Consider the following 13,938-nt stretch of genomic DNA (forward strand, 5'->3'; position numbering starts at 1 on the left):
TTTTCTACCGAGCCCCTGTCTGAAGTATAGATTTTAGTGCATTTTCCGTCCCGAAAAACTTAATTTTAGTGTACGATTAATGAAAAACCTTTATTTGATACTGACGAAATACCACAGCTTCGAAAATGAAGACGATGTGTGAACCGGTGTTTGAGGGTGATTTGAAATTTGGGTTAAACTTTCCCTCGGATTCTAGGCGCCAGAAAACTCCCATCAAGGTCCTGCCGAAGGTGACGGCCCTGCAAAGTCGTGGAAATTCTGGCAACAACTTGCAAAGCGATCCGGTGCAGGTATACTGCCGCGTTCGTCCGTTGCCTTGCGAATCCGATCTGTCCTGTTTGCGGGTCACGGCTCACAATACGGTCGTCTTGACACCACCTGAGATTGCGATCAACTACAAGATCACGAGCCTGAAGGAAACGCAGTACATCTTCAAGCATGTGTTCGAGGCTTCCTCTACGCAGCATGAGGCTTACTCGACGGTCGCCCAACCGCTAGTCGAAGGGCTGATTCGGGGAAGGAACGGGTTGCTGTTTACCTACGGGGTAACCGGGAGTGGGAAGACCTACACGATGACTGGGGACATTCACCATCGGGGAATTATGCCGCGGTGCTTGGATGCGCTGTTCCGAACGATTGCGGACTTCCAGGCGAAGAAATTTGTATTCAAGCCGGACCGATTGAATGGGTTCGACATTTTGTCGGAGGCGGATGCCATGTTGGAACGACAGGCGGAACTGCACTCAAAGCTGAACAAGGGAAAGCGAAAGGATCTGGATCCGGAGATTGCTTCGAAAGTGTCGGTGGAACCGTCGGAACTGAGTGGGATTGATGAGGACAATATATATTCCGTTTTTATTACGTACGTTGAGGTGTATAATAATTGCGTTTATGATCTGCTGGAGGAGACGACCATTCAAAAGTGAGTTTTCTGAGGGAGGAAAGATGGTTGGGATTTTGATTTTTGGTTTGGTTTTTAGGACATTGCAAAGCAAGATGGTCCGCGAGGATGCCAATCGCAACATGTTTGTCCACGGAGTGACGGAAGTCGAAGTTAAAACGATGGAAGAAGCGCTGGAAGTGTTCCAGTTTGGTCAAAAGCGTAAGCGCGTTGGTCACACGATTCTGAACGCGGAATCCAGTCGATCGCATTCGGTTTTCACCATCCGATTGGTTCAGGCTCCGGTAGATAATCACGGTGAGCACGCAGTTCAGGATCGGAACGCAGTCACAATCAGTCAGCTTTCGTTGGTGGATTTGGCGGGTAGTGAGAGGACAAGTCGAACCGGGAACACCGGACAGAGGTTGCGCGAAGCCGGAAATATCAATAACAGTTTGATGACACTGCGGACGTGTTTGGAGATTTTGCGGGAGAATCAGATGACCGGAAGTTTGAAAAAGGTACCGTACAGAGATTCGAAGATAACACACCTGTTCAAGAACTATTTCGACGGTGAGGGACAGGTTCGGATGATAGTTTGCGTCAATCCGAGGGCTGAAGATTACGACGAGACGGCTCAGGTGATGAAGTTTGCCGAAATGACGCAGGACGTGCAGATAACTCGGCCAACGCCAGTCAAGGTTGATGTGGGACTGACTCCAGGACGCCGCAAGGCCAATCAACTGTTCAAGATTGCAATGAACGACATCGAAAAGCGACACCAAGAGGGTATCAAAATGGATGTGGATCTGGGATTGGTGTACAGCCTGGGTCCCAACTTCCCGGAACTGAAAATGAACGGTCCGGAAGCGCAGGAAATTATCAGGGAGTTGATCAAACTGTTGGAAATGAGAATCGTCAAACGTCGATCGCTGATCGAAGATTATGATGTGCGACAAGACCGATTCCGAATGAATCTGTTGAAGATTGAGAGAGATAACGTGGCACTGAGGGCGGACAATTCCTCGATCAAGGGAGTGTTGAACCAGAACCGGCAGAAGATCAAGGCAATGGAGAACAAAATTGTGATCTACGAGAGTTCGATTGACGACCTAAACCGACGTAATCGGACGTTGGAGGAAAGGGTGAGGGATCTACAGACACAGTTGAATCAGAAAACAAAGATGCTCAATCAGAATGAGATCGAGAAGGAGCGGCAGCGGAAGAAATTCACCTCGAAGATTGCCGTCGAATCGGAGAAGATGAGCCGTGAGTTGGAAGTGAAGCTGCAAGAGCAGAAGAACAAGCTGCGGGAGGAAATGCGCGAGAAGGACGAGCGATTGAGGCTGGTTTCTGAGATCATCAAGGGCGAGACACCGGTCAAGAAGGTTGCCAGATCGAACAGTGTGGATGAGTTGGCGACGCCGCTTACCAGTCACGTGACGGCGACTTCGAATGGAGCACTGCAAACGCCGCGTTCCAGACGGGTAAGATGTCTTTAAGGGGTAAGATTGTTGGGAGTCCATTGACTGAATCGATTCAATTTTTCCACAGGGAGTCGCAGTGGCCAATCCACGTCATCGTCGTTCGCGTTCGACCGGTGAGCGTTGGCTGGAGCATCGGGCAGCGAACCCCGTACCACTGGGAACGATTTTCCAGCCTTACTACACCGATCGGAAGTCCATCACGAAGCTGACCGATGCTCGGGACGTAACTAGCGCCAAGGCTTCTAAGTACTGTCTTATCTCTCAGGACGCCGATACTGAGGGTGAGGTAGAGACGAAAATCTTCAAAGGGGACGTCATTCCTACGACCGGCGGTGGAGCCCAGGTCATCTTCAACGATGTGGAGTGCCTGAAACAGTATTCCCCATCGAAATCTCCCGGCGGCGGTGGCGGTCGGAAACGTCCCAGTAGCAGCCACCAACTGGCTGCTGTCCCGGTGGCAAGCGCTCCCACTCTGGCGGAAATTCAAATAACAAGTTCCAAGTGTAGTACGGGCATTCAAGGACACTCCGGAGGCGGTGGAAAGAAGCCTAAACATTGATTTTCTATTTCTTGATTTGGATATTCGTTGTAAATACTATTTAACAAGTTTAATTTTATTATCGATAATCTTGAAAATAAAACCCACTTCCACGTTACGGTAAAGAACGTCACTCTGTGATCGAAGCTTCCTCCGATTTGGTCTCTTTATCCTGGGTTTTCTCCGATTTGGTTCCTTCATCCTGGTATGCTTTCTCATCGGATTTCTCCGTGGCATCCTCAGAATCCGGCTTGCTCTTCTCCGCGCTCGGACCTTCTTCCTTTTGGGCACAGATCTCCAGCAAGTTATACTTCCGCAGCTGGAAGTACTCCGGCACGACACTGATCAGGCACAGCCCTTTGATCACTTCCACAATAATGGCCAGGTCTGGGTTTTTCAAATTGGCCTTATTGTTAATGTTCTTCGAAGACACCAGTCCGGCCAACTCTTCGATGACCTTGGTCCTTTCGATGTCATTGTTGAAACGCCGATTGAAGATGATGGCAAACGTCTTCGGTTCCTTCAGGAAATATTTATCGAACAGAGCGCCCGCGGCATCGATAATGTCCTTCAGATTGGCCCTTGTGACCACTTCGATCGGCATTAACCGTAGAATGTTCCGAGTCTTACTCTTCTTAGTTTCGTTCAGATCGCGCAGGATCTTCAAAGCCAATTCCTTGGGATCCTTCAGTGTTGTTGTAATGAAGCAACAGTTCTTCGCGCCGGTTTCCACCGATTTGAAACGAAACTGAGCCCGCTGCTTCTTGACTGCTTCCGCCTCGTTTTGAACTAACACTGAGATGTCCACCTCATCCTCCTCCTCCTTCTCCTCTGTGGATAAATAACAGTAACGATTGTTATAGAATGCAATGTGTTTGATAGCCGTCTCTTAATCATTTAAAATCATTTACCTTCGTCCGATGCTGGCTTCTTCTCAGCTTCGCCCACCTTACCGTACAATTCATCCGCGTACTCATTCAGCAGACGGTAGCCGTCCTGGATGCAGTCCCTTTCGCGAAAATTGCACGTTACCATAAATCCGCACTGGCCCGGTTCCAGGTAGAGTTTCTTCCTCGAGTCACCGAACGATTTGGCGTAATAATTGCGTTTTTCACTTTTCCCTTTCCGGTCAGCCATCCTGGGGCGTTTCGCTTCGGTAGACATCTGAAGTGAGCTGAGTAGTTGCTGAATCCAATCGGAGAACAATAGAACACGAATACTCAAATCTTTTGTTGAGCTGAACTGTAACCCGCGCGTTGAAATGCAGCGTGCCGATTGAGTGTTTACAAAATTTCCAACGCGGATTTCAGCTGGCGGCATTAAAATTTTGACGAAGTTGTCGGAGTCGACGCAGAGCGTTACGAGCGTTATGATTAACAAAAAAAAACAATTTATACGATTCATTCATCTATCAGTATACTATAGTAGAGGAATTGTGGATATTCCAGTTTTGATAGAGATTATTATACCCGTTTATGAATGATCACAAAAAAAATGCAATCTTCAATGTTTTGAATCGGAAAAATTCACCGCCCACGAAAAGCCGAATGAATCGCCTGATCGCTTCCACTGGTTTACTCCAGCGCGCTATAGCACCGAAAAAATCAAGGTCGCTAGTGCACCCCATTCGCCTACTCGCCACAACCGGAACTGGTAACCCGAAACCGCCTGTCCCCGATGCGGACACCATCTTCGACAAGATCATCCGGAAACAAATCCCGGCGGATATCATCTACGAGGATGACAAGTGCCTGGCATTTAACGACGTGTCACCGCAGGGACCGGTACACTTTTTGCTGATTCCGAAGCGACGAATTCCGAAACTAGAAGATGGAACTCCTGCTGATATGGAGCTATTCGGGTACTTGATGTTGATGGCCGGTCAGCTGGGTCAACAGAAGGCGCCGCAAGGATTTCGCTTGGTGGTCAACAACGGCGAACACGGATGTCAATCCGTATTCCATTTGCATCTGCACGTCATCGGTGGACGCCAACTGGGATGGCCTCCGGGATAATTCCAAAGCTCGCTCTATTACGTAACCCTTCAGCTTTTCTTCGCAAATAAATCAGAACCCTTCGCAAGTTTCAGCTCGTTTTATTGTATGTACCTATATAATATTAACATCTTCCGACTAATTTATCTCTCACCGTGCATTTTCCGGATACCTTCGGCAAGTTGTTGCCGTTCGTGAGCCATCTCTCGGTACGCTGCGATCGCCAAGTTCAGCTGCACTTTTTTCGTGCAATGTTCTCCCACAAACTGCTCGATAACCGTCAGATACTTCTCATCTTGCTGCAACTCTTCCAGGCTCTTGTCCTCCGATTCGAACATCGGCGGTTCTGTACTGAGGACGTGCTTCTTGAGTTGTTCGAAGTTTTCCGCCTTCATCTGTAGGCCATCGTGCAAGGAAGCATACAACGCAATCAACTCAACGCCATTCCTCAAGTAGTTCCGTTTGATCACATCCAACAGCAGATTGTCGACCAATCGATGCCACGCCAGGAAGAAGCACATCGGACCAAAGTGTCTGGTCGATCGCAACAAATCAAAAGCTTTGTTCTCGTTTACATGTAAGTACACGGTGGCTGTTATATCATGGTACTCTTTTTCATAGGGCTCAAACTGCACGCAAGCTCTGTCCAACACAAATTCATACTCCTTCGCTTCCAGAATCTTTTTCAGATTGCCCGCCTCGAACATCTGCGGCGTCCGAACGTATCTGCCCTTCAATGGGAAGTAAATCTGATTCAAACGTTTCCTCGTCGCGTATGCAGCTTCCTGCAGCGTTCCATCCGGTAACCGTTCCACAATCGTCCTCTTGCTATTCTTCAAGCCGAATGTGATGTCCGTGAATACCATCTTGACGTCAGAAAATCCCTTCAGCGCTCCATCTTTCGACAGGACCTTGGGATTCTCACGCATCACATCCACCACCGGTGGCATCTGCAGCATTCGGTCTGCCCTTCCGATCGACTGCATCACTTCCTGGCGCAGCTGATCGTTGGTCATGAACTTGTACTCCACCGTGTTATTTTTGACGGAGCGCTTCCGGAATACCCGGTCCAACTCCAAACGTGTCATCGATTTCAACAGCTTTTGCACATCATCTCGCATGAACGCTGGACCTGGATCCTTATCTGTAATTAATAACTACATGGAATTGAGAATTCCGGAACATCAAGCGACGATACTCACCGTATGACAGAAAGGATTTCATGTCGGCACCGGTGGATGAAGATGTGACGCAGTACCATCTTGCCGCTTGGTTTATGGAGGCGGTTTTGACGATCTCCGACAGTAGCCGAGCTCCGGTTGGAATTTTCAACATTTTAAGGCGCAAAATTCACCCAATTTTACTATTTTCTGTGATACTTTTTCAATGTTTAGTTTAGAGATGGATTACAAAACAGGCACGGTCACATTTTCCTTCAAATTTTGCGATTGAAACGAGACGGGAACTGTCAAAACCTTGCGAGTTGAAGGATAACGTTACAGACGTTATCAAATAAAGAAACGGTCATTCCTCCTGGGTGAGCTCCCGGGAAATAGTGAACTTAACGACATTGAGTTCTCCAAACAGAAACGAAAAGTACGCAATATTTATTTTGACCTCATCTCCATATAGGAATTTGACATATTTTTATGGTTTGTCATATCGTGACTGTGGACGGTGAATAAACACCGTTTGGTGAGACCGGTTGGAATTCAACTTTGAAAGAATTTAACTATCATAGCAAAAGTTGCACATTCGTGTCATAAGGTCGTAAATTTAGCAGAAGCGTAGAAATATTTCTGATCGATTGGTGATAAAATTATTGAAATTGGTCCCGGGGCAGCTGAGTTATTAACGTTCAAAATCTTTCATAATTTTGTTACATGTTCCATTTTCGGTTTTCACAAAGTATACCCCCATATAGAAACCACAGACGTAGTCCTACGTCAAAATTCAGTTAACGGTTTGCTGGACACGCAGTAAAGAGCTGTTAAATTGATAACGTCACAGTCACAAGTATTATTATATTCGTACACACCACCGTAGACACTTATTGTTTGCAATTCTCACATGGACTCTTGGACATTTGAAATGCCTTTCTTAAAGTATTAACACTTTTCAATGCACTCTGTTCTCCACGAGCTCTCCATCAGTCTTTCGAAGTTTTCATCGAACATAATTACTCGTCTTGCTCAGCTCTCTCTTATGTCCCAAGCTAATCGATGTACCCCTCGAAACATAGGAAAATCTACGAGCCCCTCATTTTATCTGTCAAACTTTCATAGCGAATCAAACAAACATAGTGTAGTACTAGAATTTCTACTAGAATGGGGTACGCTTATTGATGTACTTTGGACCAATAGGCTAGTCAAGCAGTGAGCCAATTTAAAATTGTTAGTTTCCACCGGTTGGTAAAACGCAGGAGAATGACGGAAGTAAGTTGATTTACTGGTGCGATCAGCTATTTAGGAATTTTGTTTGATGACTGTTCAGTAGAACATAATAAATACTGAAAACTCGGTACATTTTTTACATTTTACTGTGTTTCATTTTCAGTACTTACCCAGGGGTAAGTCACTCTGCCACTTTGTGACTGTGCTGATTGTATTTCTTGTGTGTTTTTGGGTGTTTCAGGGTGTTTCTGTGTCGAATGAGCTGTCAAAACGTCAAGCGGCAACATACAATGTTTACTGGCAACCATGACTTCCACATCGCTGAAAATGACAGATCCCCCTGCGATCGTCGTTGTTTGTTGGCGTTGACGGTGACTCTGTATGCAGTTATAGCTCTTTACTCCTATGGTAAAATCCTGTAAAATCTAATAAGCAAACGACAGTCTGTGCGTGATACATGGCGGAATTGATGCACATCTTCGCACCGGACCAGATCGTGGCCAAGTCCCGTTTCAGGTACTTACTGCGGCAGCTGCGTAAGTTCAAGAAGGCCACCGGTGAGATTGTCTCGGTCAAGCGTATCCTGGAGAAAACTCCGTTGCGCGTGATGAACTTCGGCATCTGGCTGCGCTACGATTCCTGTCCCGTACCCACAACATGTACCGCGAGTATCGTGATCTGACCGTTGGCGGTGCAATAGCGATATGGCTTCGCGCCACCGTGCCCGTGCCCACTCCATTCAGGTGAGTTGCTTTTTGGTAGTATTGACCCGGAAAGAATCACTGATGCGAATGTTTTCCCAACAGATCATCAAGGTCGAATCGGTTGAGGCCTCCAAGACCCGTCGAGCAGTTCCACGACTCGAAGATCCGCTTCTCGCTGGTGCAAAGATACCACCACAAGCGCTACAGGAAGCTGTTATCCGAGCTGTTATCTTTCCGCCGACCGGATACTTACTATCAGTAAACCAGGAGCCACCGTTCATGTACTGTTGATTCCACTCTTTTTTAGGGAGTAAAATGATGAAGATCCGTAAGAAACCATGTGAACATTCTTCGTGATTCGTTGAGAAAGAAAATCCGTGAGTGGGATAAAAGTGGTTAGTGGATCCTAAGGAAGTTGGTTCAATGCTTCCCTTGAGAACAACTATTTTGTGAAGATGGATGAGTTTGAATTGGCGATTTCATGCCGCATTAAATTTAGCAATGACGGACATTCGTGATTGAGTAATGCGGTGTGAACATTTCAAAAGGGCCGAATTGCTTTTGTAAACAATGGCTTAAAACGTTGATTACTCGCGAATGAAAGCTCACAGCTGGTAAACTTCGCCCCGTACTAAGTGTATAAGACTGGTAGTTCTCTACGGGCACGAGTCTCTCGAAACGGATTTCCCATACAACGGAATAGAGAAAGGGGTGATCGACAAATTTGATTGTAATTTATCATCATGAAATCTTCATCTTCGTCAGGGTCGGTAGCATTTGTCAACTCAAGCTTGAGGTTGGCAACCAACAGAGACGGTATTGTTGATGAACATTGAGTCTCGGTGAAATGAGTCGTTTCACCATTTTGCTGATGGTCGCTCTCGATCCCGATCGTGTTCTCTATATCGCCCATTTCAATTAGAGGAAGCTTCCTCAGAGGAGGTGAAGCTTCTAGGCAAGCGACATCTGACGAAAGGCGTTTGATGACTTCTGATGCCAGTGAATCATGCAGCTTAGCAACATACCGCGTGAAACTAAAGATGTTCCAGTTCTCAGAGGCATCGGCGATGGCTGTTAGCTTTGTGGTCTGCCCGACCAACGTGCACAATGGACATGTTATGTCAGCTCTGTCTTGAGCTTGAAACCGTGGCGATCGAAATTTTCAAGTTGGATATAAACTCCTGGAGGTTGAGGCGATATTTCCTAAGAATAAATTAGTATTGAAAAAAAAAACAAAACGAAATTCAATCTTGTAATATGTAAAAAAAAGCTTTAAGTAATGAAATATGAAGAATGAATATATTCTGAAAAAATCATACAAATGCAAGAAACGTCATACAATATAGTATAGTATTAAATACATAATTGAATGTGATTACTTAAGATTAAGACATACGGATTAGAAAAATGAGCCGAAATCTTGAGCCGAAGTCTGTCAAGCTCATCGGTAGCGGACTCGTGTCTGAACTGTCCATGTGAACTTTTCCCGATTTTCATCACCGGATGGATAAACGTCTAGACCCCATGAGTTTGGATGATGTTCGCTAAGTCCATTAGACATAAAATCTCCCCCTCGAGGAATTTAAATTGATGCGGTCGGCCTGCAAACCGCCCATACACGCTTCCAAGCGAGGGACCACCAGCATGCGCTTTTGCGATTACATCCTCTGCCATCTCTCGCAGATCTTGTTCAACAAGCATTATCTCTTTCCTGGTCAATCTGCCAAGCGACTGATTGCATAGGTTAGACATACTCAATATAGTTTTTATATGAGTACATTCCTTCCAGTTTTTGCCAAAAGTAATCCTGCAATAAAATTCGGTGTTAACTAAACAATTAAAAATGCAGGTAAAAATGCTAAATAAAAACTTACCTCGTCCATGATAAATTGTAATAATATCGCGAAAATAAATTTACAAATTTTAAAAACAACCCAGGAAATAACCGCAGAATACAGATTAAAATATACGGTAAGTAGGGTAATAACAACAATCAATACGAAACTAACGATTTTAAATTGGCTCACCACTTTAGTAGCCTATTGGTCCCAAGCAAACGATTAACGTACCCTATTCTAGTTGAAATTCTATTACTACACTATGTTTGTTTTGATTCGCTATGAAAGTTTGACAGATAACATCAGGGGTGTGCGGATTCATGCAGAACATGCAGGGGTGAGTGAAATAGCTTGGGACCGTTGTTCTGGTACTGAGTGAGCCAAAAATAATAATGATTTTCTTCGGGACCCAGTGGTCTTAGAGTTACCTCTATGGTAATAAGCTATATAAAAATCTACAGCAAAAACATCGCTGATATCCTGGGTCACATAAATAAACCAAACGTTCTAAATAATTTGGCAGGTTAGTTTGGTTTGTTTACTCATTTGAGAGGTTCAGATCAATAAAAAGCAGATCATACTGTCAAAAATGAATGATAAAATCAGATCATGGATTGGTCTATTATAAACAACATATGATGTGTTGGGGGCGACCTCGGCTTAGTGGTTAACATCCATAACTCTCACGCCAAAGTCACGAGTTCAAATCTCACCTCCGGACAAGTCACGAATGACCCAAGAGTGTTAAAGTGACTGTAAAAAAAAAAAAAACATATGATGTAAACATTCTTGGAAGTGGTGCCAGGATTGATGAAAAACTATCTGTTATGTGGAGACTGCCTGGGTGGCAAGGTGTTTGGAGTGTGTCGGAGTGTGTTTTTGTGGGTGTTAACACAAGGTGGCAGAGTGACTTACCCCCTGACCATACCTGAACAATAACCCAAAGGAAATCCGTCGTTAAGCAAAATAACCGTACACATTTTATTATAGGGCGTACTCGAGTATCCTCTCTTGCTCTCCACTGTTTACTCCCTGCAGCATCCCCTAATAAACGGGTACCATACACTACCCTAATAAAAAATAACCATAAACGAATGATAACTCAAATCATTGAACTATTCCACAAATGGTTTGGATGATACCCAGAACACTTCGTTAAGCAAATTAACCATACAATTTTTATTAGGGTAACGATATCATAGATGGTACGACCGTACCACATAAAGTTGGGATTATATCCCGAATTGGTGGTTAGGCGCTTCTTATGGTTATTGTTTATGCGGGTCTACTCTACCCCCTCACCATTCCCCTCTTCCTAAAAAGACGAGATTCCAGTTAACTTCGTTTGATTTCCCGGGAGGCAACACCTCTTGAGCCGAACGAAACGTTTGTAACGCCACTCCCTCATACGTCACCAACGAAGCTGCGTATATATAAACAATCGTCATCCGTCAAAAGTTTTCTTTTTCCATCGTTCATTTTTCATTTACGACAGTGTTCTCGCGACGAGCAGCGGTACGAAAATTTCTGTCTGCTGTGAAAGTTTTAAATTTGTGTAAATTTTTCCCCAACTAGGGGCCTGTTCCAAAGATCTTGTAGGTCGTCCGCTCTGGAAATTGTATCAATTTCACTTGTTTTCAAACCAAAGAAGGGGATAGTCCAAGCGAAAAAAATAACTTCTTGCCTATCTGCTAGTGCGTGTGTAATTACTATTATTCGTATTATTTTGCCGTATTAAGCTCATTTAGCTACGGTGCTTCGTGTAACCCTGTCTGATCGCGCGATTGGTAAGACATTATCGGTGTATGCAAAAAAAAAAAACCTGGTTGATGTACAAAAGGCAATAATGAGCAAGCAGTTCTGAAGTGCGGCATCGTCATAAATCCAGCAACTTCGTCGACGATTGACCTCTGATCGTTGTTGGGTAAAAAAAGAAGAGGAGTAATTTTGTTGCTTTGGTCATCGTCAATAGGGGGCAAACAGCATAAGAGAAGGACAAACCCAGCCGGAAGCATTATGGCTCAATCGAAACCACTGACGGAGGTTTTCAGCTACCTGTCCTGGGTGCACGCCGTGTCCGGCGCTACGGTAATTAATACGGCACGGGGGTTTGTGTTGTTTTTTAATCGGTTTTTCTTTCTAAACAGGGCAGCGTTATTGCCATGTCTGCGTTCTATCCACTGGACACGGTGCGTTCTCGACTTCAATGTGAGTATCTATTTTGCATAGCACCTACTAAGTCTTGTGTTCATGTGTACGAACAGATCAGAATGACATCATTTGGCTATGGTTGTTTTAAGATTGTTTACTTTGGTCACACGCTATTTTAAGTGCTGTTTATCTCGATTTTGTGTAAAGCCAGACTGCTGTAAATGGTAGTTATAGGCTGTTATATGCGAAAAGTTGGTTGGAAGCAATAAATAGATTAATATGTTCATGTTTTAGTCTCGTTACAATACTGATACCATCAAGTAATAATTCCCATGTAGATAGCGCGTGGGTGAATGTCATTCGTTATCAGAAAAGCTCAGGAGATATGGATGCTTACTCTAGAGCTCTGATTAAGACCTTGAACGTAATTAAATTCAACATGCGCTGTGTGTCTCTCATTTCAGTGGAAGAACCAGAACGTCGCAAGGCGCTGAGCACGTGGGCCATCCTCAAACAGCTGGTAGCGGAGGAGGGCTTCGGCACGCTCTACCGAGGCATGGTGCCAGTTCTTGAAAGCCTGTGCATCTCCAACTTTGTCTACTTCTACACATTCCACAGCCTGAAAGCCCTCCGTGGATCCATCACCGGGGGCAGTCAATCGGCGCTGGCGGATCTCCTGCTAGGATCGTTGGCCGGCATTGTGAATGTCTTCTCAACCACACCGTGCTGGGTTGTCAACACCCGCCTGAAGATGAAAGGCCTGGGTCATCGAGTCAAGGATAACACTATGCACTATGATAACCTGCTGGATGGGCTGATCCACATTGGACGAACGGAAGGTGCCAAAGGCCTCTGGGCTGGAGCCGTGCCTTCTCTCATCCTAGTAATCAACCCAGCCATCCAGTTCATGGTGTACGAATCGCTCAAAAGGCGCATGATATCCGATCCGAATCATGCTTCTTCGGCGGCCTTCTTTGCCATCGGAGCCATCGCCAAGGCAATAGCCACGGTGCTCACCTATCCTCTGCAGCTGATCCAGACCAAGCTGCGGCACGGCAATTTAGACAAAAACCTGGACCTGCCTCCCGACACCGACATGGTGCAGATGTTGCTGATCATCCTGAAAAAACAAGGTGCGGTCGGGTTGTTCCGAGGGCTGGAAGCCAAACTGCTCCAAACGGTGCTCACGGCGGCACTGATGTTCATGACATACGAGAAGATAGCTCGGTTTGTTACGACCGTGCTGATTCGAGGAAAGAAGTGATAATTATCATCGCATGTTATTCGAATTCTAATTTAAACACACGTGTATTTACGGTGGATTAGGGTATGTTTGATCGTTGGTCTCGGTTTCTTTCCATGGCATTTATAGGCACATTTGAGCACCTCCAATCTAGTCCTACACATTCCAGTTCATAAAACTGATCACATTCTCGTTTATTGGTTCTTCTATTTATCTAAGCCGTGTTCTCTTCAAAGATTGACTCTCTTGGCGAAGAAAAAAAAAGGGGTGATGAGTTGAGCACGCAGATCCCCGTTGTACCTCAAAGGCCAAAAATGGGTAGGTTATTGAAATTTGTATTATTGGTATGGTTTTTTTTTTTTCTAATTTAAAACATTGACGTAGTACCTTCAAAATAGCTTCATGTTAAGTGCGTAGTCAAAGGTGAGATAATGGATTGTGTCAATCGACGAATATGACTATTACATGTCAGTTGATTAATGAAATAGTAAAAAAAATAATACTAATGTATAGAAAGTGGTTTACTACGCTCATATCCGAAAACCATCGAGTTGTTTTTCATTCTATTTGATACATGCTTGGTCACCGAATTTTTCGTCTCTTTCATTCTCCTGCCGTTCTTAGGTTTGATGGATGTTGACCATGTACAACACAACGTTTAATATAATTTAAGTTAGCTGCACCGTCAAAAATCGTCTCTCCTAGCAATG

At 44.9% G+C, this 13,938-nt stretch overlaps 5 protein-coding genes and 1 pseudogene across 5 annotated transcripts; 4 read left to right on the forward strand and 2 right to left on the reverse strand.

Moving 5' to 3' along the window:
• Positions 1–25: 25 nt before the first annotated feature.
• Positions 26–3,049, forward strand: pav (pavarotti). The gene is made up of 4 exons (XM_065228570.1): positions 26–136; positions 197–922; positions 981–2,367; positions 2,435–3,049. Exons 1-4 carry the CDS (start codon positions 126–128, stop codon positions 2,924–2,926), a joined length of 2,616 nt encoding a protein of 871 aa, XP_065084642.1. The 5' UTR covers positions 26–125; the 3' UTR covers positions 2,927–3,049.
• Positions 2,950–4,164, reverse strand: LOC135707007 (THUMP domain-containing protein 1 homolog). Its single transcript, XM_065228728.1, has 2 exons — positions 3,817–4,164; positions 2,950–3,736 (listed from the first exon to the last, which is right to left on the reverse strand). The coding sequence occupies exons 1-2, from the start codon at positions 4,067–4,069 to the stop codon at positions 3,036–3,038; spliced, it is 954 nt and encodes a 317-aa protein (XP_065084800.1). The 5' UTR covers positions 4,070–4,164; the 3' UTR covers positions 2,950–3,035.
• A 257-nt stretch (positions 4,165–4,421) lies between these two features.
• LOC135706426 (uncharacterized HIT-like protein slr1234) lies at positions 4,422–4,981 on the forward strand. The gene has a single exon (XM_065228037.1). It carries the CDS (start codon positions 4,453–4,455, stop codon positions 4,918–4,920), a length of 468 nt encoding a protein of 155 aa, XP_065084109.1. The 5' UTR covers positions 4,422–4,452; the 3' UTR covers positions 4,921–4,981.
• Positions 4,967–6,320, reverse strand: mRpS22 (mitochondrial ribosomal protein S22). The gene is made up of 2 exons (XM_065228025.1): positions 6,102–6,320; positions 4,967–6,043 (listed from the first exon to the last, which is right to left on the reverse strand). The coding sequence occupies exons 1-2, from the start codon at positions 6,232–6,234 to the stop codon at positions 5,043–5,045; spliced, it is 1,134 nt and encodes a 377-aa protein (XP_065084097.1). The 5' UTR covers positions 6,235–6,320; the 3' UTR covers positions 4,967–5,042.
• Positions 6,321–7,749: 1,429 nt separating this feature from the next.
• Positions 7,750–8,332, forward strand: LOC135706568 (large ribosomal subunit protein eL20-like; annotated as a pseudogene).
• Positions 8,333–11,319: 2,987 nt separating this feature from the next.
• PMP34 (Peroxisomal Membrane Protein 34) lies at positions 11,320–13,715 on the forward strand. The gene is made up of 3 exons (XM_065228048.1): positions 11,320–11,922; positions 11,982–12,042; positions 12,450–13,715. Exons 1-3 carry the CDS (start codon positions 11,851–11,853, stop codon positions 13,247–13,249), a joined length of 933 nt encoding a protein of 310 aa, XP_065084120.1. The 5' UTR covers positions 11,320–11,850; the 3' UTR covers positions 13,250–13,715.
• The last annotated feature ends 223 nt before the right edge of the window (positions 13,716–13,938 follow it).

This window comes from Ochlerotatus camptorhynchus, unplaced genomic scaffold, assembly GCF_037179485.1.
Source record: "Ochlerotatus camptorhynchus isolate MF236.1 unplaced genomic scaffold, CSIRO-AGI_Acam_v1.1 ptg000023l, whole genome shotgun sequence".
Lineage (NCBI taxonomy): Eukaryota > Metazoa > Arthropoda > Insecta > Diptera > Culicidae > Ochlerotatus > Ochlerotatus camptorhynchus.

Coding starts and splice junctions, on each gene's coding strand:
- LOC135707007 (XM_065228728.1), bottom strand. CDS start 4,069: ATGTCTACCGAAGCGAAACGCCCCAGGATGGCTGACCGGAAAGGGAAA. Junction 3,737..3,816: donor GAAGCCAGCATCGGACGAAG/GTAAATGATTTT, acceptor ATTTATCCACAG/AGGAGAAGGAGGAGGAGGAT.
- pav (XM_065228570.1), top strand. Junction 923..980: donor GAGGAGACGACCATTCAAAA/GTGAGTTTTCTG, acceptor TTTGGTTTTTAG/GACATTGCAAAGCAAGATGG. Junction 2,368..2,434: donor AAACGCCGCGTTCCAGACGG/GTAAGATGTCTT, acceptor ATTTTTCCACAG/GGAGTCGCAGTGGCCAATCC.
- mRpS22 (XM_065228025.1), bottom strand. CDS start 6,234: ATGTTGAAAATTCCAACCGGAGCTCGGCTACTGTCGGAGATCGTCAAA. Junction 6,044..6,101: donor GAAATCCTTTCTGTCATACG/GTGAGTATCGTC, acceptor TATTAATTACAG/ATAAGGATCCAGGTCCAGCG.
- LOC135706426 (XM_065228037.1), top strand. CDS start 4,453: ATGAATCGCCTGATCGCTTCCACTGGTTTACTCCAGCGCGCTATAGCA.
- PMP34 (XM_065228048.1), top strand. CDS start 11,851: ATGGCTCAATCGAAACCACTGACGGAGGTTTTCAGCTACCTGTCCTGG. Junction 11,923..11,981: donor ACGCCGTGTCCGGCGCTACG/GTAATTAATACG, acceptor CTTTCTAAACAG/GGCAGCGTTATTGCCATGTC. Junction 12,043..12,449: donor GGTGCGTTCTCGACTTCAAT/GTGAGTATCTAT, acceptor CTCTCATTTCAG/TGGAAGAACCAGAACGTCGC.